This window comes from Garra rufa, chromosome 3 (assembly GCF_049309525.1).
Source record: "Garra rufa chromosome 3, GarRuf1.0, whole genome shotgun sequence".
Lineage (NCBI taxonomy): Eukaryota > Metazoa > Chordata > Actinopteri > Cypriniformes > Cyprinidae > Garra > Garra rufa.
Genome location: NC_133363.1, coordinates 31,847,113 through 31,870,904, shown reverse-complemented (window position 1 = coordinate 31,870,904; position 23,792 = coordinate 31,847,113). Strand labels below are relative to the sequence as shown.

Sequence of the window (23,792 nt, the reverse complement as noted above, 5' to 3'; positions counted from 1 at the left end):
ACTCCTCTCTGTGCCAATCACAACAGACTTGTCCAACTGACCAATCAGAGTAGAGCAGGCTTATGGAGGGGAGGGGTTTACAGACATAACGCTCAAAGCTGATTTGAACGAATGGTTTTGAAATCATTGACAAATGACTATGTATAAATGTGTATTATGAGAAAATGACAATGTTTGCTGAACTTTTTTGCATTTAAACATGTTGTCGGAGACTCCACACAAACAAAAAAAAACACTGCTCTTAGGAATAGTTTACCTAAAAATGAAAATATTTGCACACCCTCATGTTTTTCCAAACCTGTATGAGTTTATTTCTTATGATGAAGACAAAATAAGATATTTTGAAGAATTTTTTTGAAAAACGGAACTGTTGTTGGTTTTCATTGTCTTCTATAGTAGGGAAGTTAAGGATTACCATCAACTGTTTGATTTCCAGGCTTCCAGCATTCTTCAAAATATCTTTTTTTATGTCCAACATAAGAAAAAAAAAAGTATGCAGTAAGTAAACGACAACACAATTGTAATTTTCGGATGAACTCTCTCTTTATATATTAATATTTTTGTGGAAACAAATATATTTTTGAGGATTCCTTGATGAGCAGAAAGTAAAAAAAAAAAATTAATTTGAAATTCTTTTGTAGTCCACTGAAATACTTTGAAACAGGCAGCGTTATTTTATGTTGACGTAATTTTAAATGAAACCGGAAGACAGGCCAGGACAAATCAAGCAGTCCCATCCCCTTTTTTAAATAGCCAATAGCGTTTTGTTTATATCACAGCTTGGGCCAGAGCCATTGGGCTTGGTAAAGCAGCCTTTGACAGTGTTTGACAGCCACAATCTCATCCATATGGCTATAAAATATAGCACTGTGTGTAGAATTCAAATGTGTCAGATACGAATGCATATTTTCACTGTCTGAATCCTTCCCTATCCACCAGATCATACACTACATGCCATTCACTGTACAGAAAATACAAATTCTGTGAACAAGTGACTGAATTCAGCTGCAGTTTCAGCGTCTGTTTATAGTGTAGGGGGCAGGATGATTCAGATTCTACAGAGCATTTGATTGGACAGAAAGTTTGATGAGAAGCTGAAGTCCAAGGTGATGTCATAAAAACTGTTCATTCATATTGGCGGAAGTTAAAGAGTGTAGGTTTTAAATGCTTATATCTTCTAATCCTTTCATTGTTTTGGAGCACACTAGCTTACAGATCTTATCTTAAAGCTAACATATTCATACGTAAGGCCAAAAATTTCCGTTTTGATTTCATGGGGACTTTAATGCATCCTTGCTGAAAACAAGTATTCAAAAAAAAAAGGGATTACTGTTCTCAAACGTTTGAATAATATTCTGCTTAATACAGAATGCACATTTTTCAATATATTTCTGAAGTATTACGCAACAGGAATCTCACGGCTCACCTTTTCCCGACAACCAAAAGTGCTGAAAGTACAGGCTACAGGAGCTTTCAGACAGTCTGTGTCACAATGCAATGCCAACTGAAACCAATAAGAACAGATTAATTGTAAGTATCAAACAAAATAAATTACTGTTGTGCCACAGGTAATGTGCATATTTATGACAAATATACCTGATCCCGAATAAGCTCCATTTCGCAATATTCACACACTGTATTGGCGAAAGGGCAAATCTGTTCATGAATCTACACAAAAAAAAAAGTTTCAGACATTAACATTAGACAGTGTTGTTATTGAAAACTAAAACGTTGAAAATGTTCTTTGTCCATTAAAATAAAACCGACAAAAATTAAAAAACAGAAAACTGAGATAAAATAAGTCACTATGATAAAAATAATACAGAAATACAAATAAATTAAAGCAAAATTCAACTGGAAAAAAAAAACAATAAATGACAACTTAAACTAAAATGTAAACGCTAATTAAATATTAACAGATCTACATTCAAAACCACTTAACCAAATCTAGACTGTGAACAGGAAACAATAGGTTTCACCTGTTTGTCAGCATACACATAGCTCCCTGCACAGGCAGGGCAGGTCAGAAGCCGCTGTAAACACTGCTGGCTCTTGTGTTCATCCAGATGGCTCTTACGAACAGACTCCAGACACTGAGGGCACTGCACTGTGGCAAACTTACACTGAGACAAGTGTTTCTGAGGAAAAGAGAATGTAATAACACAATTAAACAAGTTGGCACCATGACAACTGCGATTTAGCAAGCATGTTCATGACTCCAAGCTAATGGGTTTGTAATGACATTTATGAAAGGTCTTGCTCTCTGAAGAGTTGATGCATAACATATCCATGAACTGTTCTAAATAACAAGATTTTAAGTTGAAATACATGTCCTTAGGTCCCATAACTCATCGCAAATTATGTTTTTAACCATATTAAAGGATCTGGGGGCAGGTTTATTAAATCTTCCAAAGAAAGAAGTTAAGAAAATTCCAAAATGAGATCATTAAAATTCAATTTTTTTTTAAAGAAGATAATTACAGGTTTTGGCATCATCAGATTGTTTGGCAGTTCTTTATGAATACTTGCTAATAAATTGTATTATTTTTTGTACCGCCTGCAAATTATCATTATAATAATCATGCATACAGCATTTAAAATACTTTTCCCATGTCAAACCCATAATTTTACCTCTAGTTGTCGCAACTCCATTTTATCACTGCATCCTACGTTAGAACATCGGACAGTTAGTGAAAGGATCTCTCGTTTGGCAAAGTTATCAGGGAAGAGCTGTTCTTCAAGCAGCACCTCATTGTCGACTGGACATTTCTGCCCTGTGTCCCTGCCAGAAAATAGGAAGTTATATTTGACATTTTTAACCCTGTAAAGCCTGACATACAGTAATAATCAAAGGTCAAGAAATTATATGTTTTTTAAACAAATGGGACAATTTATTGAACCTTTAGACAAAATAATATTTAAACAATTACATAAAATATACACTGATGTGCTAAAGTTTGGGATCAGTAAGTTTAATGTTAAAGTCTCTTATGCTCATTAAAGTTCCATTTATTTAATAGTATTATGAACTATTATTGCAATTTAAAATAGCAGTTTTTTATTTTAAGATACTTGAAAATATCATTTATTTCTGTGATGCAAAGCTGAATTTTAATCAGCCATTACTCTGGTCTTAAGTGTCACATGATCATTCAGAAATCATTCTAATATGCTGCTTTATTATCAATGTTGGAAAGAGTTGTGCTGCTTAATATTTTGTTGGAACCTCAAGATTCTTTGATGAATAAAAAGTTTTAAAAAATTATTCAAAATAAGATTATTTTCTAACAATATTAGTATTAACTATCACTTTCACTTCAGATTTCTATTAGAAATAAATGCTGTTCTTTTTAATGTTTTATTCATCAAGTATCCTGGAAAAAAGCACCACAAGTTTAAAAATATTAAGCAGCATAACTGTTTCCAACACTGATAATAAATCAGCATATTAGAATGATTTCTGACGGACACAGAACACTGGAGTTATAATGCTAAAAATTCAGCTTTGCATCAAATGAATAAATTCTATTTTAAAGTATATTAACATAGAAAACCACTATTTTAAATCAAAATAATATTGCACAATTTAAAATTTTCCCTGTAATTTCAATCAAATAAACGCCGCCTTGATGAGCAGAAAAGACTTCTTTAAAAAACATTAAAAATCATACTGATCCCAAAATTTTGAACAGCAATGTAGGCCTATATATTAAAAACACATATTTAAATAAATAAATAGCATGTGTGTTTTTGTTGAATATCATTTCATAAATCAGGCTTTTGTGGCTCTTATAGTATTATATATATGAAGCTCATATCTAAGGAGGGGAAAAACTATGTGAACAATTTTACATTCATTTGGTGCAGTTTGGTATTTACAGCCAAATATTAAAATTTAATTCTGATAGCTTGTATTGTAAATCAATACAATTTTTATAACAGCATAGTAGACAGCTATTACTGCATATCTCCTAATAATTTAACTTTAATAATGTTAATATTTAAATATTTAGTTTTAACAAATCTCTGTATTTGTTACTGTGGAGCTAAAACATATAATGCAAGGCAATACAATGCACAAATGAACAAAGATATAAATTAAATTACTTAAAAGCCTGATGTATCATTTCTAATAGGTTTTAACATGATTTTTCTAAAAAGGATGTATGGATAATTAAGTACACCTACGTTTCTTCAGTCCACAAATTGTAAATCTTGAAATATTACTAATAACATATAAAGTTGTTTACATTTATTTAGTAAACTAGTAAAGATATTAAACCAAAAAAATACATGTGTACCACAACCTAAAGGGGCAGAATTATATTAAAAGGTGTTTTACTCATTTAGCCTTAGAATATGGTTTTAAATATGGCACAGCATGGTTTAGCACAGGGTGAAATTTGAAAGTGACAAATACATTTGAAGTTACCTGATGGACTTCCTGATGCATGAGTTGCAGAATCGATGTCCACATGGTGTCTGTACTGCTGAGCGAAGACCCATCAGACAAATAGGGCACTCATACTTGCTCTCTAGCGGAGGGTCAAACTCCACATCATAGCCTTGCTGGTCTGGGGGGATACTAGCAGAGACACTGATGGTGGAGGGGTTCTCTGTCGGGCTCAGATATGAATTGTGCTCTTTCTCCATAGCTGCTGCACAGCTGGGACTATCAGTATCATAGTAGAACTCATCAAGGCTAGACTTATCCAAGTCACTGCAAGCCATCTGTAATCACGTCAAGAGAATGTTATGTTGATGAGTTAAAATAACACATAATCATCCATACAACCCATATAGCAGCAACTAACAAATCTGCAAATCTCCTCATATGATCTGGCTGCTGCCACACAGAAACTGACCTCTAGGTTTTCCAGATATCCACATAAGTATTCATTCAAATCTTAAATGCACAGAGGATGTTATAGGAGATTATATATTATGGTTATTTCCTCTATACTTTTGTCACAGTTAAAAGGCATATGATGAGAAATAACAGGCGTAATGATATATTCATTTTAAAAACTGCTGTTTCCTCACGCGCAGTTCTGCTGGGCGGGGCTGAATTGAAGGAGAAACTTTTCTTGTTCAACAACTTGAAAGTTACTGTTTTGTAGCCAAAAACACTCATATTACACAGCGTAAGCGAAAATACGAACATTTTTAAAAGGTTAAACTGATCTCTAATGTACATTTTAAACCAAATGTGTGATTAAAGTGGGTTTAGAGTCGAAATCAGCTAACCAGTCACAACCGACGGTTACATCAGCAACTTTCCTGACGTCGCTTATGGAAACACACACTTTTTAACCTGACAGTATTGTTCTAGTACCACTAACATCTTGGTATATAACATATGAATCGATTACAGATGAACGTTATTCGTAAAACGTTCAATTTCCATACCTTGCCTCGGTCCGGCCTCGCTGTCTACTACAAGCTTCCTGTATCAAAACATCATCGCATAAGCTCAACGTCACTGGGTCAAATTCCCCTTGTGAATCTGACCCCAGACCAGCTCTCACAAACGAGTCCTCGCGAGATTCGCCGCGAGGTGAGTAACCCCAGAGTGCACTCTGGACGATGGGGCGGGGCGACACTTTTGGGCGGAGCGACACGTGTCGCCCCGCCCCTATTTTTCTGTTCCCGCCTTTGCCATTTTCCTCCGACCCCCCAGGGGGCAGTTTGTGATGAACGGCACGGCGGCAGCAACAGTATGCAGTAACGAACGAACGATACTCCACGTTGATTGCGATTCCAACTGGTAAGGGAAAAATGGTTGTGTAGATTTATAAATATATTTAAAAATGTAACATGATGTTCGAGAATCAAATCTGGAATAATTGCTTAAGCATATCCCAGTGTCTTTCAGATGATATAATTAAATTGTTCTTTGTTTGTTTTTTTCCTTCTTAGAATTTGTGAGATTCCCCACTTTTTTAACAAACATGGGGCACCACACCGTCGTAACCAGAGCAAAACATGAAGTTTATATGAAGTCCACTCTTAAACTGTGCCCATTTTGTCACTATACGAACAGTATTTCGCACATGGTTCATGTCCATGTTCGTAGACATTTTGAGACCGCAGTAAGATACAAAGGTTTGGTTTTCCAAATTGATGATTTGTATTAAATAATTACTATAACCATATTAAATTAAGTTCGCTTTGTAATGTGCTTAGTTAATTCATTTTCAGATTTCTTCATTGTCAAATGCAGCAACCAGTGCAGAGAAAAGGCACATTTTCACTGCTGCTTTTGTGAGAACACTGTTATTAATAAGTCACAATTAATGACCCACATATTAAGCCACCATGAGCCTTGTGTTGAACCAGGAGTTACTTCAGACATGCATATTGAGAATGTCATGAATAAAGACACAGGTAATTGAATCTTGAAGAACTTGTTCTTTTATACAAAAGCAATATGTTTCATTTTCTTAAAGCAATGTTTAATTTTTTTTTTTTTTTTGAGATAGAGAGCAATAAATTACTGAATTGTTAAAGTTTGAATGAATTAATAATTTCTCAATATTTTTTATGAATAATTGTTGATTTTGTAGTGGGTCTGAGCATACAGCACGAGTGCAGCTCAGTAGCACAAAGGTTTGGAGCTGAATCCTGCATTAGAGAGAGCCCTGCATTGAAAGTGGAGAGGTTTTGTGATACAGCAAAAAGACAAGATCCCACATCGACAACTTCCGCTTCTTCAAACAAAGGTCAGACTTCTTGACAAAAACAAAATGTCACACATTTATTTGGCATAATCCTCTCCATGTCGAGTGATCTGTTGTATCTGGTAATATCTCTATTGCTTTATAAGAATCTCTTCCAAACATGAAGACCAAAAACCTAATGGATAATGGGAGCAAGCCAGCAGTTACACCTGAATCTGAACTTAGTTTCAACAGTTTCAGAAATTATCGTGGTTTAATGGTATCTGGTCCTGCTCAGTAAAATGTGAGAGTCATTTTTAAATATCTAATATTGTTAAAAATCATTTGTCATTGGATCATTTTTTACTCCTACTCCAATAACAATAAATATCATTACATATACTTAAGTAATTATTTCTATAAGTACTTTTACTTGCATACAGCTTTTGGATATTCTGCCTACCTCTTTTTGCTATATTTTTGACTAGAAACAAAGTTCATCACAGTTTACGGATGGAAGGGATTCAGTAAATAGCGTTAAGTTGGGCATCTACTGAAAATAGCATGGGCTAAAACCTTGATCTCTGGATTTAAGATTTGATATAGAGCAATAGTACATTACAGTACTTTAAGCAAATGTGTGAGATATAACTCTCTTTTAACCATGAAACTGTCATACTGCTGCAACCCTAATATAATATACTGTATAAAAGTTAGTATGCACAGTGATTTTAAAACATTAGTAACATTACACTGTGTGCATAATTATTAGGCACGTTGATATTGTGGTCATATTTTTTTTCCAAGCACATTTGACCAATTCCAAACCACATTAATCTTAACTTCTATTCATTTTGTATTTAATTATTTATAAGTGATATATAATTGTCCATGAAGGCTGGAAGTGAAAAACTCCTTATATTCAGGTGTGCACAATTATTAGGCACATTTTCTTTTACAGATAAAATGAGCCAAAAAAGAGATTTACCTCAGACTGAAAAGTCAAAAACTATTAAATGCCCATGAGAAGGATGCAATACTAATGCAATACTGGAATTTGCAAAGTTAAGGCATGACCACCGGACAGAAAAACGCTCCGTTGCGTCTGCATTGTCAGAAAAAACAGATGGAGGAGAAAAGATGCATGTTAATTGCAAAAAAAGTAAGAATTAATGTTAAGAATTAGATATGAAACCATCAGGAACCATTTAGTCTCCAGCGCCACCGTTTTCCAGAACTGCAACCTACCTTGAGTCTCCAGATGTGCAATGTGTCAGGTTCTCAAAGACTTTGCTTGGGCAAAAAATCCTAAAAAGTGTGTGTGTGTGTGTGTGTGTGTGTGTGTGTGTGTGTGTGTGTGTGTGTGTGTGTGTGTGTGTGTAAATAAATGTGTATGTATATGCTTGTGTGTTTTAGGTGCAGCCGTGAATCCTCAGTCCTACAACACTGTTGATCCTGCAGCATGCAGTCAAATCAGGTATGAAGGTGCAGTTTTGGTAAAAAGTTAAGACATCTTTGATTGAGATGAAGTGATAATTCATGTTGTTTTTCATTTTTTTAAGGCACCATTTGAAGAGCACACATCACAGTGTGACAAGCCACAAGCCCTTCTGGGCAGTGGAGGACATGCTTCCGGATAAAGCAGTTTGGGGCCAACAATTACCGGAACATCTTCAGAAAATGGTAGTCATTAGTTTGTGGCCATGCTAAAATTCTTAAAACATGATCTTAGTTCATGCTTTTTCATTTCATTTGTTCAGGTTGTAAGTGTATTGGACCCTAATAGTGACCCAAAGGAACGTATTGTTTCTGTGGGGTCCACTGTGCTGCTGCGTTCCGATTTTTTGTCCTTAGGATTGTCAGAAGGAGTTGAAGCAACGGTAAAATAATTTTTTATTTGTAAAATGAGATGGAAAAATATCAAATGAACTGATTTTATTTTTTTTAATTAAAAAAATTATAGATTTTGAACTGTTGCCTACGAATCATCGAGCACATCGCTTTCTGCAGGGTAAGGTATCAGTCTCGAAGATTTTATTGAAAACCGGATACATTTGTATGCATCTGATAATTGTTTCTTCATTACAGGATATCAGTGTGTATGTTGCTAATTCCTACGTCGTAGCAACCTGGCTTCCACCACTCTCTTGTTTCCCAGAGTTGTCCCTTCCGGTGAGTTTGGTGAAAGATTTTACTATAGCTGAATATAAAGAACATTATAGTTCCTAGGCTCTGATATGTTTCTACATAAATTTTAGGCTAATGTCAGCCAAACAGACCTTGTGGTTCTGCCAGCTTGGGTACCTGGCCACTGGCTGCTGTGTGTAAGTATTAGAATTTATATGAGAACTAAGTTAACAGTAAGTTGTAATTTAATCAATATCCAATAATCTAAAGGATAATCTAATGTGTACTAAACAATGTGCTGTTGAATTTACTTCATTTTGAATTTACTTGAATTACCATTCATTACATAAAAAACATTACAGAGATGTTTGTGTACAGCATTGCTTGTGCATTTTACAGATTATGAAACCAAAGACCAGAGAAATGTATTTTCTCGATTCTATGCAACAAGCAGCATTTGGACCATACATTGACACTTTCAGGTTTTAGAAATGTTCAGCATGTGTTCAGAGATTACAGTGGTTCTGTTTTAAACTGTAATCTTTTTTGTTTCCACCATTTTGTTCATTACCTTATATTTTGTGTTCACTTGAATTTTTTGTGCATAAACAGTTATGCATCAACAAACCACAGATATGACCCTTGTTTGCAAAGATAGTATATAGATATAAGATAGATAAATAGTTTAATTAACATTAAGGACTACATCTCTAAACAAATATTTATTTTTTTATTAATTTTTTTTTTTACAGGAGCATTGCAAAACTCATTGACAACCGAGAGTGGACAGAGAAAACTGCCATTACATTTGAAGTAAAACATTTCATTTAAATGCAAACAAAAGTCTGTTTCATTACACAAAGTATAATGTGTACTGATGTGATGGAAATCTGTGAATGTAAATGTATGTACTTGTTTTAATCCAAACCACAGGGAATACCGAAGCAGGCAGGTGGGAACAACTGCGGGATCTACATACTGATGGTAGGTTCAATTTTAATTGTTATTGTAGTTAATTATTGTAAGTTATACCCTGCTCATTTTTTTGCACTTTGTGAATTGTAACAGTACACTCTATACATGGCTTTGGGGCTCCGATTTGATTTCACAGAGGTATGTCATTACCTCATTACATCCTTCAAGTTAAATAAACAGACATCCATAATTATTGTGTATATTATTATTATTATTGTTATTATTATTATTATTTAAAAAAAAAATCAGGATGACATGCCCCTGATCAGGAGGTGGTGGTGTGCTCTTATACTGGATAACTTCACTCTGCAAATGTATGTAGCTGTTTGCATGTTTCCTACATTAAACATTACTATATTATGTGTACTAGATCTACCAATGTACCTACCTACCTCTTGTCATTTGTTCTTTTAGCGCTCAACCATACAAAAGGCAATGTCTTCCGGGAGATTCAGACAAAGCAGGTAATTTATTGTTCACATACATTCATTAAGAACTAATAATTTTATAATTGTTACAGCTACAAAGTTTTTCAGATATGAAATTTGATAGATTATGTACTATATTGGTCGTCCAATAGCCATGTTTCCACTGCCACTTCTGGGGCTTGATCGTGCCTCATTGGGGCTTCCTCTGGGTCGACGGCCAAGGGTTTCTGGTTCAATGAATACCTTGGTACAAAGCGTGCCAACTAGGGCTTGAGTGGTCAAATGCAAAGATGGAGTTTATCTGAGCCTGGATAGAGAGTCAGCACCATGAATCTATATATAATGATTCATGGTGCTGACTCTCTATCCAGGCTCAGATAAACTCCATCTTTGCATTTGACCACTCATCTCTATATATATATATATATATCTATATATATCTCAGTTAACATCAGCATTAAAGACATTTAAAAACATTTTAGCTCAACTCACTTTCAGACAGCAGTGTGCCCTTAATGCACACTTTTGCTAAGCCCACACTGATGCGAGCTCCGCAGCAGACTTTTCCCGACAGTCAAAGCAGCATTGCGTTGCGAAAGTGCGGAGGAAGGAAGACATAGGAAGACCACTACTGCTAAGGGTACCATTTGGGACAGGGCCATTATCAGTGCAGACATTTACATTCGTTGACTAAAAATATACAGATGTTACTGAATGTCACTAATGCAATCCTGACACAAAATAATTAGGATCAATGTATCACTTATTGTAAAACATCAATGGTTGGTTTAAAAAAAAAATGCAAACAATCGGCCGCATGTTTGTTTTGGTATCTTGCTGGTTTCTAGTTTCGGCTAATGTGTGTTGGAGCTTTAAATGGATATTTATTTTAATATTATCGTTATAAGAGAATATTAATCTATTTATTTCTTATTTTATTCAGAGCATGCAGTTATGACAACAATTTATCAGGTTTGTCTGAACAAGGGTTTATATTTTTGTCAACAACATTTATATCCAAAGAATAAATAAAACTGTTTTTATTTTGTTTCAACAGCTTCCCAATGAAATAATTTCCGAGATCCTGAAGGAAGTTGTTTTAGTAACTGGTGATGCTGCATATTTGAACCTTTCACTGGTGTGCAGTTGGTTTAGGGATGTGGTCACAAATGAAAGTTTTCGGAAAGCAGCACACTTTGCCTGGCTAGACAGTAAGATGTTTTTTCCTGTTCAATGCACATTTCTTGGATTGAAATTTGTGGTATGTGACATTTAAACTTGAATCTCCACACTTATATCTTTTCTATATTTTGTCTTTACATTTTAAGGTGTGGTCAACTGGAAGATGTTCTCTCAGGACTACTGTGAAGAATTCAGACAGATGTACAGCATCAGGGAATGCTCGGAATGCTTGGACCTTTTCAAGTCCTATCCACCAGGGTATAGGGGAAGAGGAAGACGAGGGGAATTGCTGGGCTTTTACTCCGAAGATCGTTGTACAGGATTTTGCTCGCAGGACTGTTTTTTTGCTGCAGGACATGAATTTCCGTTAAACTCATAAAACTTGTACAGAATGGGAATTGAGAGATGACCTGGTTTTGATGTAGTAATTGATGCAAGTTAAACTTTAAAATGTATAGTGTTCTAATGAAAAGCTGTGGCAAATGTGTATGACAAAAAAACATAGGCTTCATTCATTGTGCATATAAGGTACCTTGGTTCTTTAAGGTTTGCATAAAATACGTTCTGCTGTAATTACATTTGATAATGTAATGTCATTTGCTATAACAGGCATGAAGTTTAACTAATAAGCAGTTTGGAGTTTATGTAATAAAGAAAAAGTGACAGACTTCGTTTTGTTCTTAAGAGCATGTATATATGCTCCCTTATAAGTTTATTATAGTAAAACCATGGTTAATTTGTGATTACCATGGCTTTTTGGAACAATAATCTGTATGATAAGTTAAGTTTAACAGCCGTATATGTAGTAAAAAAAATATGTATTTAATATATATATATATATATATATATATATATATAGTAATCATTTTCGTAGGGGCTAACGGAAACTCACGGTTACAGTGAGACTGGTGACATGTCCGCTATAGTTTGCTCTCTCTGTGTGTGTGTGATTTTAAGGTACATTGAGTACCATACTTATACTACTGTGTCATTAACTTACAAAAACAGTGAGTAACGAACCATCTACTACAGCTGTTGAGGGAGTGATTGTGAATTAGACCATTCTTTCTTTTCTTTTCGTATTTCTACTTCAATGGAATATTGTGGAATCGCAACAATGAACGCAAAATTTATAAACAAGTTTATACGTCTGTTGTGTTCTTCCGCATTCCCAGCCTGCCCAAAGCGTCACACTTCTATGCACCAATAATCTGTAATAGCGTCACACTTCTATGCACCAATAAGATCATCTTTATTTTAAACCAATAAACGTTAAGGTGGGCGGGGCGACACGTGTAGCTCCGCCCAAAAGTGTCACCCCGCCCCATCGTCCAGACTGCACTCTGGGGTACTACCGCGAGGTCGATGAGTCGCTGGTCTCAGATCAGCGCTTATTCCTCGCGTTTGCGATCAGATTTTGCCGCTGTACTGAACTGACTATTAAAATCCATAAGATGGCGTCGTTGCCTCTGATTTTAAAGGACCAACGATGTCTCAAATGTAATAGACCACTTATTTTGCGACGAAAATAGACACCTGTACAAGGTGAGAACAGTGTCAGCGAAGAACTTGCTTTTGAGATAAAATAAAATACGTTTGCGGAAAACATACACTACCAGTCAAAAGTTTTTGAATAGTAAGACTTTTAATGTTTTTAAAGAAGTCTCTAATGCTCACCAAGCCTGGGTTTATTTGATCCGAAGTACAGCAAAACAGTGAACTTTGTAAATACATGCATTTCAGACCATAATCCAAGTACCAAGAGGTGACATGATTTAAAATAACTACGTTCTATTTGAATATATTATAAAATGCAATTTATTCCTGTGATTTCAAAGCTGAATCTTATCATCATTACTCCAGTCACATGATCCTTCAGAAATCATTGTAATATTCTGATTTGCTGCTCAAAAACAGGTTTCTTTGATGAATAGAAAATTCAGAAGACCAGCATTCTGAAATAGAAATCTTTTGTAACATTATAAATGTCTTTATCATCACTTTTGATCAATTTAAAGCATCTTTGCTAAGTAAAAGTATTAATTTATATAATTTATAATATAATATAATATTAATAATATAATATAATCAAAAATATAATTTAAGCTGTTGAATGGTATAGTGTATAAGTTTACACTTTTTCTTTCAGATAAATGCTGATCTTTGGAATCCTGAAATGTACAAAAAATGGTTTATTATTAAATATTGACTGTTTATTATTAAATATTGATGTTAATAATAATAATAATATAGGGTGACCATATTCTGAGAATCCAAAAAGAGGACACCCTCCCCAGGATGCGGTGGGCAGTGGCTGCATTTAAAGTGTTGAATTAATGACGGTCAGTGAAATGAGGTAAAAAACCCGGACGTTTTATGATATTTTACAAAATCCCCCCGGACATAATTTTATAGCCAAAAAGGAGGACATGTCCGGGGAAAAGAGGACGTATGGTCACCCTAAATAATAAAAATGTTTCTTGAACAGCAAACAACAGTTGAGTACATTTCAGGATACTTTGGAAGGAAGGAAAAGGAAGGAAAGGAGGTGACGTGAGGCCAAGTATGGTGACCCATACTAGGAATTTGTGTAAATAGAAAGATCCAAAGATCAGCATTTATCTGAAAGAAAAAGTGTAACCTTATACAGTAGTCAACATTTGAAGTGGATCAAAACCTTTTGTCAAAGTTGTCCTAAAACCGAAACAATACCCGTTCTTGTCTTAGGACAACTTTGATGAACTTTTCTGATTCACGTTATTTTCTTGATAAGGTTAATCTCAAATTTAAATATTATTATAATAAAATCATAAAAAATATTGCAAACCATAACAATTTACCCAACATAATTTAAAGTCAATCAGTCTACTTCTTGAAAGGGAAGGAAAAGATGTGGTAGAAAAAAAGTGTACAAGCAATAGGGATAACAGCACCCTGGAGAGAATTGTGAAACAAAACCCATTCAAAAATGTGGGGGAGATTCACAAAGAGTGGACTGCAGCTGGAGTCAGTGCTTCAAGAACCACTACGCACAGACTTATACAAGACATGGGTTTCAGCTGCTGCATTCCTTGTGTCAAGCCACTCTTGAACAACAGACAGCGTCAGAAGCGTCTCAAGACAAAAAGGACTGGACTGCTGCTGAGTGGTCTAAAGTTATGTTCTCTGATGAAAGTAAATTTTGCATTTCCTTTGGAAATCAGGGTCCCAGAGTCTGGAGGAAGAGAGGAGAGGCACAGAATCCACATTGTTTGAGATCCAGTGTAAAGTTTCCACAGTCAGTGATGGTTTGGGGTGCCATCTTTTCTTACGACCAAGATGGCGGCGCGTACACATCGCAAGGCTCAGTGTCTCTCCAGTTTCTGCAAATTTGCAGTATTTTACTTGCTCATCTCGGGTCTGTTCATACAGAACAGTCGTGCCTTTACATCGTACACCCGACAGGAGCTTTTGGATATTGGTTTGTACATTCCCGACAGTTTTATCAGTAATCTTCGACTCGTCCCTGAGATCACCAGAACACCTACGGCTGCGCACTCTACCCGGCCGGAAGGAAGTGCTCGACGGCGACGACGCGACCGTAAACAAAGACGGGGGAAGCGTGGAGGACTTAGAGCTAAGCTAAAGCTAACACCACACCGGCTCTCTTTACCCAGCATTTTCCTCGCTAATGTACGGTCGCTGGTGAACAAATTGGACGAGATTCAACTCCGCATCAAACACAGCAAGAGACTTTTGAACTGCAATGTCATGATCTTCACTGAAACATGGCTAAACAGCGATGTATCGGACAGTGCTATTGCTCTAGCTGAGCTTCACACATTCCGGGCAGACAGAACGCCGGATGACTCCGGTAAGACCAGAGGCGGAGGATTGTGCATTTATGTTAACAAAGCTTGGTGCACGAACTCTGTTACTATTGGGAGACACTGCTCAGCTAACCTAGAGTTTCTCATGGTTAAGTGTAGACCGTTTTATCTGCCGCGGGAGTTCACCTCCACCATAATAACAGCTGCTTACATTCCTCCCGATGCTGATGCCAAGCTTGCTATGAATGAACTTCATGCGGCCATCAGCAAACAACAAACTGCTCACCCGGAGGCTGCATTTATTGTTGCGGGGGATTTTAATCACTCAAACTTAAAGACAGTACTCCCCAAATTTCATCAAAACGTTTTCTGCCACACCAGAGGAAATAAAACTTTAGACCATGTATACACAAACATGGCTGAAGCTTATACCGTGACCCCCCTCCCCCACTTGGGACAATCAGACCACCTTTCTTTGTTCCTCAACCCCAAATACTCACCCCTCATCAACCGTGTGAAGCCATCAGTGAAGACCATCAAAGTGTGGCCAGCGGGGGTAGACTTCACACTCCAGGACAGGTTTCTACACACAGACTGGAGTATGTTTGCTTCTCAGGCCACCTGTGGCTCTCACACGGACATTGACAGCTACACTTCCTCTGTTCTGGATTACATTAATACTACCATAGACAGTGTTACAACCCAGAAACAGATCACCACATACCCAAATCAGAAACCATGGATGAACAAGGAAGTGCGTCTCAACACTGCCTTTAGATCAGGTGATGCACAGGCCTACAGCACTTCCAGGGCAAATCTGAAGAGGGGCATCAAAAAGGCCAAGCACTGCTACAAACTTAAGCTAGAGGAGCACTTTTCTAACTCTGACCCTCGACGCATGTGGCAGGGCATTCAGGCCATCAGCGACTACAAACCCAGCCACTCCACCCCCACAGCCACCGATGTCTTCTTCCTGAACGAGCTTAATGACTTTTATGCTCGCTTTAAGAGAGACAATATAGACACTGCCACCAAAATCACTCCCTCAACCGACCACTCGCCCATCACACTTGCCTCTTCAGACGTCTACACCACACTGAGTCGGATCAACACGCGCAAGGCTGCTGGACCAGACGGTATCCCTGGCCGCGTAGCAGCTGTACCAGCATGCTTTAAATCCACCTCCATTGTGCCAGTGCCGAAACAGTCCAACCCAACATGCCTGAACGACTACCGCCCTGTAGCACTCACACCCATCATTATGAAGTGCTTCGAGCGGCTGGTCCTCTCACACCTCAAGGGTTCCCTCCAATCCACACTGGACCCACACCAGTTTGCCTACCGTGGCAATAGGAGCACAGATGATGCAGTCTCCATAGCGCTGCACTCTGTACTCACACACCTGGACAATACAAACACTTATGCACGAATGCTGTTTGTTGATTTCAGCTCAGCATTCAACACTGTCAGACCATCTAAGTTAATCACTAAACTTAGAGACCTGGACGTTAACACCTCACTTTGCAACTGGGTTATGGATTTTCTGACTGACAGACCTCAGCATGTTAGATCAGGTCACATCTGCTCCACTACTGTCACACTGAACACTGGTGTACCACAGGGCTGTGTGCTGAGCCCCTTTCTCTACTCCCTCTTCACCCACGACTGCAGGCCTGTGTATAGATCTAACACCATCATCAAGTTTGCAGACGACACTACGGTGATCGGTCTCATCAGCAACAACGATGAGACTGCCTACAGGGAGGAGATTCAGCACCTGGCCACGTGGTGCACAGACAATAATCTGCTCCTTAACACCACCAAGACCAAGGAGCTCATTGTGGACTTCAGGAAGGGAAGAAGAGGCTCACATGATCCCATCCACATCAGTGGGATGACTGTTGAGTCTGTTTCATCCTTTAAGTTCCTGGGGACCCACATTTCAGAGGACCTATCCTGGACTACCAACACCTCCAGCCTGGTCAAGAAGGCTCACCAGCGCCTCTTCTTCTTGAGAACACTTAAGAAGAACCAGCTGTCCTCAGCCATCCTGGTGAACTTCTATCGCTTCACAATAGAAAGCATCCTTACGAACTGTGTCACAGTCTGGTACGGAAGCTGCTCTGTTGTGGAGCGTAAGGCACTGCAGCGGGTGGTGAAAACTGCCCAACGCATCATAGGGACTCCACTCCCATCCATTGAGGACATTCAGAAGAAACACTGTTTGCGTCGAGCACGCAGTATTCTTAAGGATTCCTCTCACCGCCCACAAACTGTTTTCTCTCCTGCTTTCCGGCAGGCGCTTCAGATGCCCAAAGACTAGAACCAGCAGACTGAGGAACAGCTTCTTTCCCAGAGCTGTCTCCTTATTGAACTCTGCCCCCCACTGACACCTTTGCCCCCCCACCCACCCCACACACCCCTACAGTCTCCCCATTACCATTGCACTACTTAATCTGTTGCACTACACTGTACATATCCATTTGTAAATGCACATTTCCATTGCACATATACATTTAGTAAATTTTTGATATGTATCTATACATTTGTAAATTATTATTTGTTAATTCCTGCTTTAGTAATCAGCTACCTGTATATTATGTTCGTATCAATCTGCAATTCCTGATTATAGTTAACAACAACCTGCATACTATGCTCCTCTACTTGTACATTCTACTTGTTAATAGCGCCTGTAAATCATGTCCACAATACTTTCATCTGTAAATAATTTCCATGTATTATTAATTTCCATATCTCCCATAAGTGCACTTATAACTTATAAATTATACCCTGCACTTGCTGCTTATTGCACTCCTGGTTAGACCTAAACTGCATTTCGTTGCCTTGTACTTGTACATGTGTAATGACAATAAAGTTGAATCTAATCTAATCTAATCTAATCTAATGTCATCTGCTGGTGTTGGTCCACTGTGTTTTCTGAGGTCCAAGGTCAACGCAGCTGTATACCAGGACGTTTTAGAGCACTTCATGCTTCCTGCTGCTGACCAACTTTATGGAGATGCAGATTTCATTTTCCAACAGGATTTGGCATCTGTACACAGTGCCAAAGCTAGCAGTACCTGGTTTAAGGACCATGGCATCTCTGTTCTTAATTGGCCAGCAAACTTGCCTGATCTTAACCCCGTAGAAAATCGATGGGGTATTGTGAAGAGGAAGATGCGATATGCCAGACCCAACAATGCAGAAGAGCTGAAGGCCACTATCAGAGCAACCTGGGCTCTCATAACACCTGAGCAGTGCCACAGACTGATCGACTCCATGCCACGCCACATTGCTGCAGTAATTCAGGCAAAAGGAGCCCCAACTAAGTATTGAGTGCAGTACATGCTCATACTTTTCATGTTCATACTTTTCAGTTGGTCAAGATTTCTAACAATCCTTTCTTTGTATTGGTCTTAAGTAATATTCTAATTTTCTGAGATACTGAATTGGGGTTTTCATTAGTTGTCAGTTATAATCATCAAAATTAAAAGAAATAAACACTTGAAATATATCAGTCTGTGTGGAATGAATGTATACATTATACAAGTTTCACTTCTTGAATGGAATTAGTGAAATCAACTTTTTGAAGATATTCTAATTGTATGACCAGCACCTGTATATATATAATGTTGACTACATTTTAATTTATTATTTTGAACTCAAGACCCACTCATTTCCGAAATGTAAGCTGCAGAATGTGTATAGTGACATTACGGCTATTTCAAGCAAACTGAAACATAGAGTGCCTAAAATATTTGTATGAGATGCCTAAAACAGAATGATTTTAAATGCAGTACATCATTTGATATTTATCTGTGGTGGAAATGTTTATTAATGTCTGGGGAAAAGCAAATGACAGAATTCTTCTGTGACGCATGTATGTCCAGTGTGTTGTACATTGTTCGTGAGAGTGTGAAAAGTGTGTTTTACGAGCCATTATTTACTTAAAGTCCACAGGGTCAAAAGTGCCCATAACTGAAGAAACTCCCAGGCATGAAATGTAGTCACTCCTGCCAGCAAGGTAGGACTCAGGTCAGAGACGTGCAATTCCTGTGACGCACAGTTCAGAAAAGGTGGACCTAAGAATTTGGTGATTCACCAACTCAAAGTGTCTGTTTTGGCTCTCTTGTAACGAATAATGACTATTTGTTTGTTTTAAATTATTAATAGCATTGCTCTGAAATGTCAGTATCTATATAAATCTGCTAAAATGGCAGGGTTTTTTTAGATTTTGCAGGAAAGCTTTACATAATTTAGCATAACCAGAGACACTGATTCCTGATTCTGAAACGATTCACACATAGGTACATCGTGATACATAAATGCCATTCCTGAGCAAAGATCTTATGACTGATGTCAGCACAATCTTTTTTTCTCCTCTGAGGACTGACCATTGGCTTGTAAGTACATTTTTGCCAATCTCTTCGTAGCCTGATCACAGCCCACATAGTATGTCAAAGTTTGGGTAGGTGGGGGTCACAGTGAGCTTCTATGTCACTTATGAAAAGCACATTTTATAAACAGCAAGGTCAACAACCTGCATATAACAAGGCTCCTTATTGAGCAGCCTCAGGATGCAGAGCACACCTTCTTGCTCAAACAGAAATCTGTGCAAATGTTTACACAGACCTTTTCTTTTAAAAGACTTCCAGTTTTGTTTAGAGCGGGTAAGTGCAATTTTGGAAAAACCGCAACATGATTTTGATCACGGATATTCCACAATGTCCTGTACGCAAATAGAAAACAAGAATATAAGCACATATGAATGTGACCATTATTGCACCTACAACTCTGCCTTGTTCAATGTTTCCTATTCTTTGGCCACTCAGCCTCTTATAGTTGACTTTTAAATAGTTAAAATTTTACAACCTAATCAATACACATCTGATAAGCTTTGAACCGACAAACAGCCATTCAAAAAAAAAAAAAAAAAAATCTGATACTTCCAACCTGGGCTTGACATACAGAGGAAGAAGTGTGCATTTAAGTGCTACAGTTTAGCAGATTTCATCACTTTAGCCCCTCACTTATTTGGACAAAAGCGTCTCTGTTGGAGAGGGCTCAGGAACGCACCTTACATATGTTCCTTATTTGGTCAAACCAGAAGTGTGCTGCTGATTGAGTGATTATAGAACAATCGATTCCATTATAATAGTGCTCTTTCCTCTTCTTTTGGACCTAATCACATGACTGATGCCACCCCTACTTGGAGAGCGGTCTGAGATGCATGAGTTTATATACAGTTGAAGTCAAAATGTTAACATACACCTTGCAGAATCTGCAAAATGTTAATTATTTGACCAAAATAAGAGGGATCATATAAAATACATGTTCTTTTTTACTTAGCACTGACCTGGATAAGATTTTTCACATAAAAGATGTTTACATATATTCCACAAAAGGAAATAGTAGTTGATAATAATATTAATACTGTGTTGTTACCTGAATGATCCACAGCTGTTTTTTTTTTTGTTTTTTTTGATAGTGATTGTTGTTCATGAGTCCCTTGTTTGTCCTGAACAGTTGTTCTTCAAAAAAATCTTTAAGGTTCCACAAATTCTTTGCTATTCAACATTTTTGTGTATTTGAACTCTTTCCAACAATGACTGTATGATTTTGAGATCTATATTTTCACACTGAGGACAACTGAGGGACTCATAATGCAACTATTACAGAAGGTTTAAATGCTCACTGATGCTTCAGAAGGAAACACGATGCATTAAAAGCCAGGGGTGTAAACTTTTTAACATAATGAAGAAGTACATTTTTCTTATTTTGCCTAAATATCTTTTTTTTTTTTCTGCATTAAGTACTGCCTTTCAGAAGCTACAGAAGATACTTACATGTTTCCCAGAAGACAAAATAACTTAAATTTACCTTGATATTTAAATTCAAAAAGTTGAATTTGGCTCTTAATGCATTGTGTTTCTTTCTAAAGCATCCGTGGGCATTTGAAGCTTCTGTAATAGTTGCATATGAGTCCTTTAGTTTTCCTTAGTGTGAAAAGATGGATCTCAAAATCATACAGTCATTGTTGGAAAGGGTTCAAACACACAAAAATGCTGAAAAAACAAATAATTTGTGGGACCTGAAGAATTTTTTATGAAGAACAGTGGCAAACAAGGGACTCATGAACAACTATAAATTAACAAAAAACACAGCTGTGGATCATTTAGGTAATAGCACAGTATTAAGAATCAAATGTATGTAAACGTTTAAACACCATTTTTATCAATGGGATCAATATTTTTCTCTTGTTGTTTAGTCATGAGTACCTTGTTTGTCCTGAACAGTTAAACTGCCCACTGTTCTTCAGAAAAGTGCTTTGGTCCCACAGATTCTGTGGTTTTTCAGCATTTTTGTGTATTTGAATTCTTTCCAACAATGACTGTATGATTTTGAGATCCATCTTTTCACACTGAGGACAACTGAGGGACTCATATGCAACTATTACATAAGGTTTAAACGCTCACTGATGCTTCAGAAGGAACAATGATGCAGCCAAGCTGGGGGTGTAAACTTTTGAACAGAATGAAGATTTGTACATTTTTACTTATTTTGCCTAAATATAATATTTTCTTCATTTAGTTCTGCCTTTCAGAAGCTACAGAAGATACTTACATGTTTCCCAGAAGACAAAAAAGTTATATTTACCCTGCTCTTCAAATTCAAGTTTTCATCCCCTGGGTCTTAATGCATTGTATTTACTTCTGGAGCATCAGTGAGCGTTTGAACCTTCTGTAATAGTTGCATGCGAGTCCCTCAGTTGTCCTCAGTGTGAAAAGATGGATCTCAAAATCATACAGTCATTCTTAGAAAGGGTTCAAATACATAAAAATGCTTAAAAAAAAAACAAATAATTTGTGGGACCTGAAGGATTTTTCTGAAGAACAAACAAGGGACTCATGAACAACTATAGATTAACAAAAAACACGGCTGTGGATCATTTAGGTAATAGCACAGTTTTAAGAATCAAATGTATGTAAACATTTAAACGCCATTTTATCAATCTAATCAATATTTTTCTCTTGTGTACTATATGTAAATGTATTTTATGTGAAATATCTTATTCATATCAGTACAAAATAAAAAATAATATGCATTTTGTACAATCCCTCTTCACTTCAACTTCATCTTGTTCGACAGATATAATTTAATTGTCTATGTTTGATTTCAATTCAAGATTTTTGTCACAATAATGCACGATTAATCCACACGACTGCTGAGGATCCATTTGTGAAGTTATTTAATGCTAAATTTCTTTAAATCTGTTCTGATGAAGAAACAAACTCATTTTCATCTTGTGTGGCATGAAAGTAAATAAAGATTCAGCAAATTTTCATTTTTGGAGGAGCTATTCCTTTAATATGATATTTGTTGACTCAGTGTATCTTTATGTAACCATCACCTGCTTCGTGCTTTTCAATTCATTGCATGTAGTGTTTATTTTCCTCTGCGTTTGACGTTCTTCCACTGTAATGACTCACTAGGACTTTCTAGATAGAGGTGTATTTGTACTATAACCACTTGAATTAAAGTAGTGATTTCATGGTGAACTATTATGTAACTTCTAAAACCATAGCAATTATATTGGACTTTATATTCATAGTTATTACACAACAGATCTCTTTCATTTTTACATGGTTCTCTTTCAAATTTACTGTTACTCACCGGCAAAGAAAAAAAAAAGACAAAATAAGTCCAAGAAACATTATATAATGAAAAATGAGTTATCATGTGATTATAGAGAAATGATGGATATGTACCCCATCACACATCTTGTTTTCTGTCTGTCTTCTGGGCTTTCATTTAGAGGCGATTTTTTTAGTTGAAGGAACAGACGCATGAAAATGCAAGGAATGTCCTCAAGTCATAATCAAAACAAATGGCGTATTAACAGCAACGGTCAGCTAAAGCCAGCACTGTTTTTTTTAACCGTAAAAGGTGGTTGCCTTTTTTAAATGTTTCTTTATTTCCTGATACCAAATGCTGACTTTGTGCAGAAGCATTCTTGTTGTTAACATTTCCACAGTCAAAAGCAAGAGCGCACTGTATATGAATTGGTAAACGTACAAGACTACCATTTTTTTATTTCTTTTCAAAAAAATAAGTAGAGATGGGATTTAATAAACAGACAGTAGCTTGTGAGATGGCTTGAAACGTGTAGGTATGTGAAACACGCTAGCAATGATCTCAGCTGTGGATTGTGGCTTTCTTCAGCTGTTGAACTACAAGAATAATGTCAGGTCTGTTCCTGTGAATAAGGAAATACTGTTCAACGTCTCCCCTTAAACGTTCACACACTTAAGCAAACACACACGCTTGCATAGGAACTGCGGCTGCTCTAAATTCCTTATGGGACGTGCGGAGTGGGGTGGCTTCATGCAAAGACCATTTCAATTTGTAAAATGTATCCTTTAAAAGGTATGATGGGAGGTGGGTAGTGGATAATGGCGATTCAGTTCAGAATTTCAGGAATTCTGTTTGCAATATGATGGGGAAAACCAAATTTTTAAAAACAATTTTTAGATTTTTTTCCCTGGAAACCATACAATAATACTACAAATAATAAAACATATACATAAACAGTTTCAAGTCAAAAGTGTACA

At 36.8% G+C, this 23,792-nt stretch overlaps 3 protein-coding genes and 1 long non-coding RNA gene across 7 annotated transcripts in view; 2 read left to right on the top strand and 2 right to left on the bottom strand.

Annotated features, from left to right (window-relative positions):
• Positions 1 to 23,792, bottom strand: part of b4galnt4b (beta-1,4-N-acetyl-galactosaminyl transferase 4b) — a 174,902-nt gene that overhangs the window by 40,847 nt on the left and 110,263 nt on the right. The gene's annotated exons all lie outside the window — the stretch shown is intronic.
• Positions 1,388 to 5,466, bottom strand: LOC141331063 (TNF receptor-associated factor 6-like). The gene is made up of 6 exons (XM_073835918.1): positions 5,410 to 5,466; positions 4,433 to 4,731; positions 2,632 to 2,782; positions 1,980 to 2,138; positions 1,597 to 1,668; positions 1,388 to 1,504 (listed from the first exon to the last, which is right to left on the bottom strand). The coding sequence occupies exons 2-6, from the start codon at positions 4,729 to 4,731 to the stop codon at positions 1,400 to 1,402; spliced, it is 786 nt and encodes a 261-aa protein (XP_073692019.1). The 5' UTR covers positions 5,410 to 5,466; the 3' UTR covers positions 1,388 to 1,399.
• On the top strand, positions 5,566 to 6,272 carry LOC141331065 (uncharacterized). Its single transcript, XR_012355229.1, has 3 exons — positions 5,566 to 5,767; positions 5,920 to 6,105; positions 6,202 to 6,272. It is a non-coding gene; the product is annotated as an uncharacterized lncRNA (long non-coding RNA).
• On the top strand, positions 6,284 to 12,038 carry LOC141331064 (uncharacterized). 4 transcript variants are annotated; one of them, XR_012355227.1, is made up of 11 exons: positions 6,284 to 6,387; positions 6,567 to 6,722; positions 8,076 to 8,136; positions 8,222 to 8,342; positions 8,420 to 8,539; positions 8,623 to 8,670; positions 8,748 to 8,831; positions 8,918 to 8,983; positions 9,539 to 9,599; positions 9,720 to 9,770; positions 9,855 to 9,900. XR_012355227.1 is itself a non-coding variant. In XM_073835920.1 (11 exons), the coding sequence occupies exons 3-11, from the start codon at positions 8,922 to 8,924 to the stop codon at positions 11,748 to 11,750; spliced, it is 750 nt and encodes a 249-aa protein (XP_073692021.1). In that variant the 5' UTR covers positions 8,622 to 8,670; positions 8,748 to 8,831; positions 8,918 to 8,921; the 3' UTR covers positions 11,751 to 12,038. The 4 variants fall into 4 exon arrangements, 2 of the variants coding, with proteins under 2 accessions (XP_073692020.1, XP_073692021.1); XM_073835920.1 differs by lacking the exons at positions 6,284 to 6,387; positions 6,567 to 6,722; positions 8,076 to 8,136; positions 8,222 to 8,342; positions 8,420 to 8,539 and adding exons at positions 10,011 to 10,075; positions 10,176 to 10,225; positions 11,133 to 11,161; positions 11,247 to 11,400; positions 11,518 to 12,038 and having other exon boundaries at positions 8,622 to 8,670; positions 9,855 to 9,899; XR_012355228.1 differs by lacking the exon at positions 8,420 to 8,539.

Coding starts and splice junctions, on each gene's coding strand:
- LOC141331063 (XM_073835918.1), bottom strand. CDS start 4,731: ATGGCTTGCAGTGACTTGGATAAGTCTAGCCTTGATGAGTTCTACTAT. Junction 2,783..4,432: donor TGCATCAGGAAGTCCATCAG/GTAACTTCAAAT, acceptor ATTTTCTGGCAG/GGACACAGGGCAGAAATGTC. Junction 2,139..2,631: donor TGGAGTTGCGACAACTAGAG/GTAAAATTATGG, acceptor TCTTTTCCTCAG/AAACACTTGTCTCAGTGTAA.
- LOC141331064 (XM_073835919.1), top strand. CDS start 6,297: ATGACCCACATATTAAGCCACCATGAGCCTTGTGTTGAACCAGGAGTT. Junction 8,671..8,747: donor AGCACATCGCTTTCTGCAGG/GTAAGGTATCAG, acceptor TCTTCATTACAG/GATATCAGTGTGTATGTTGC. Junction 8,984..9,538: donor CTGGCCACTGGCTGCTGTGT/GTAAGTATTAGA, acceptor TTTTTTTTACAG/GAGCATTGCAAAACTCATTG.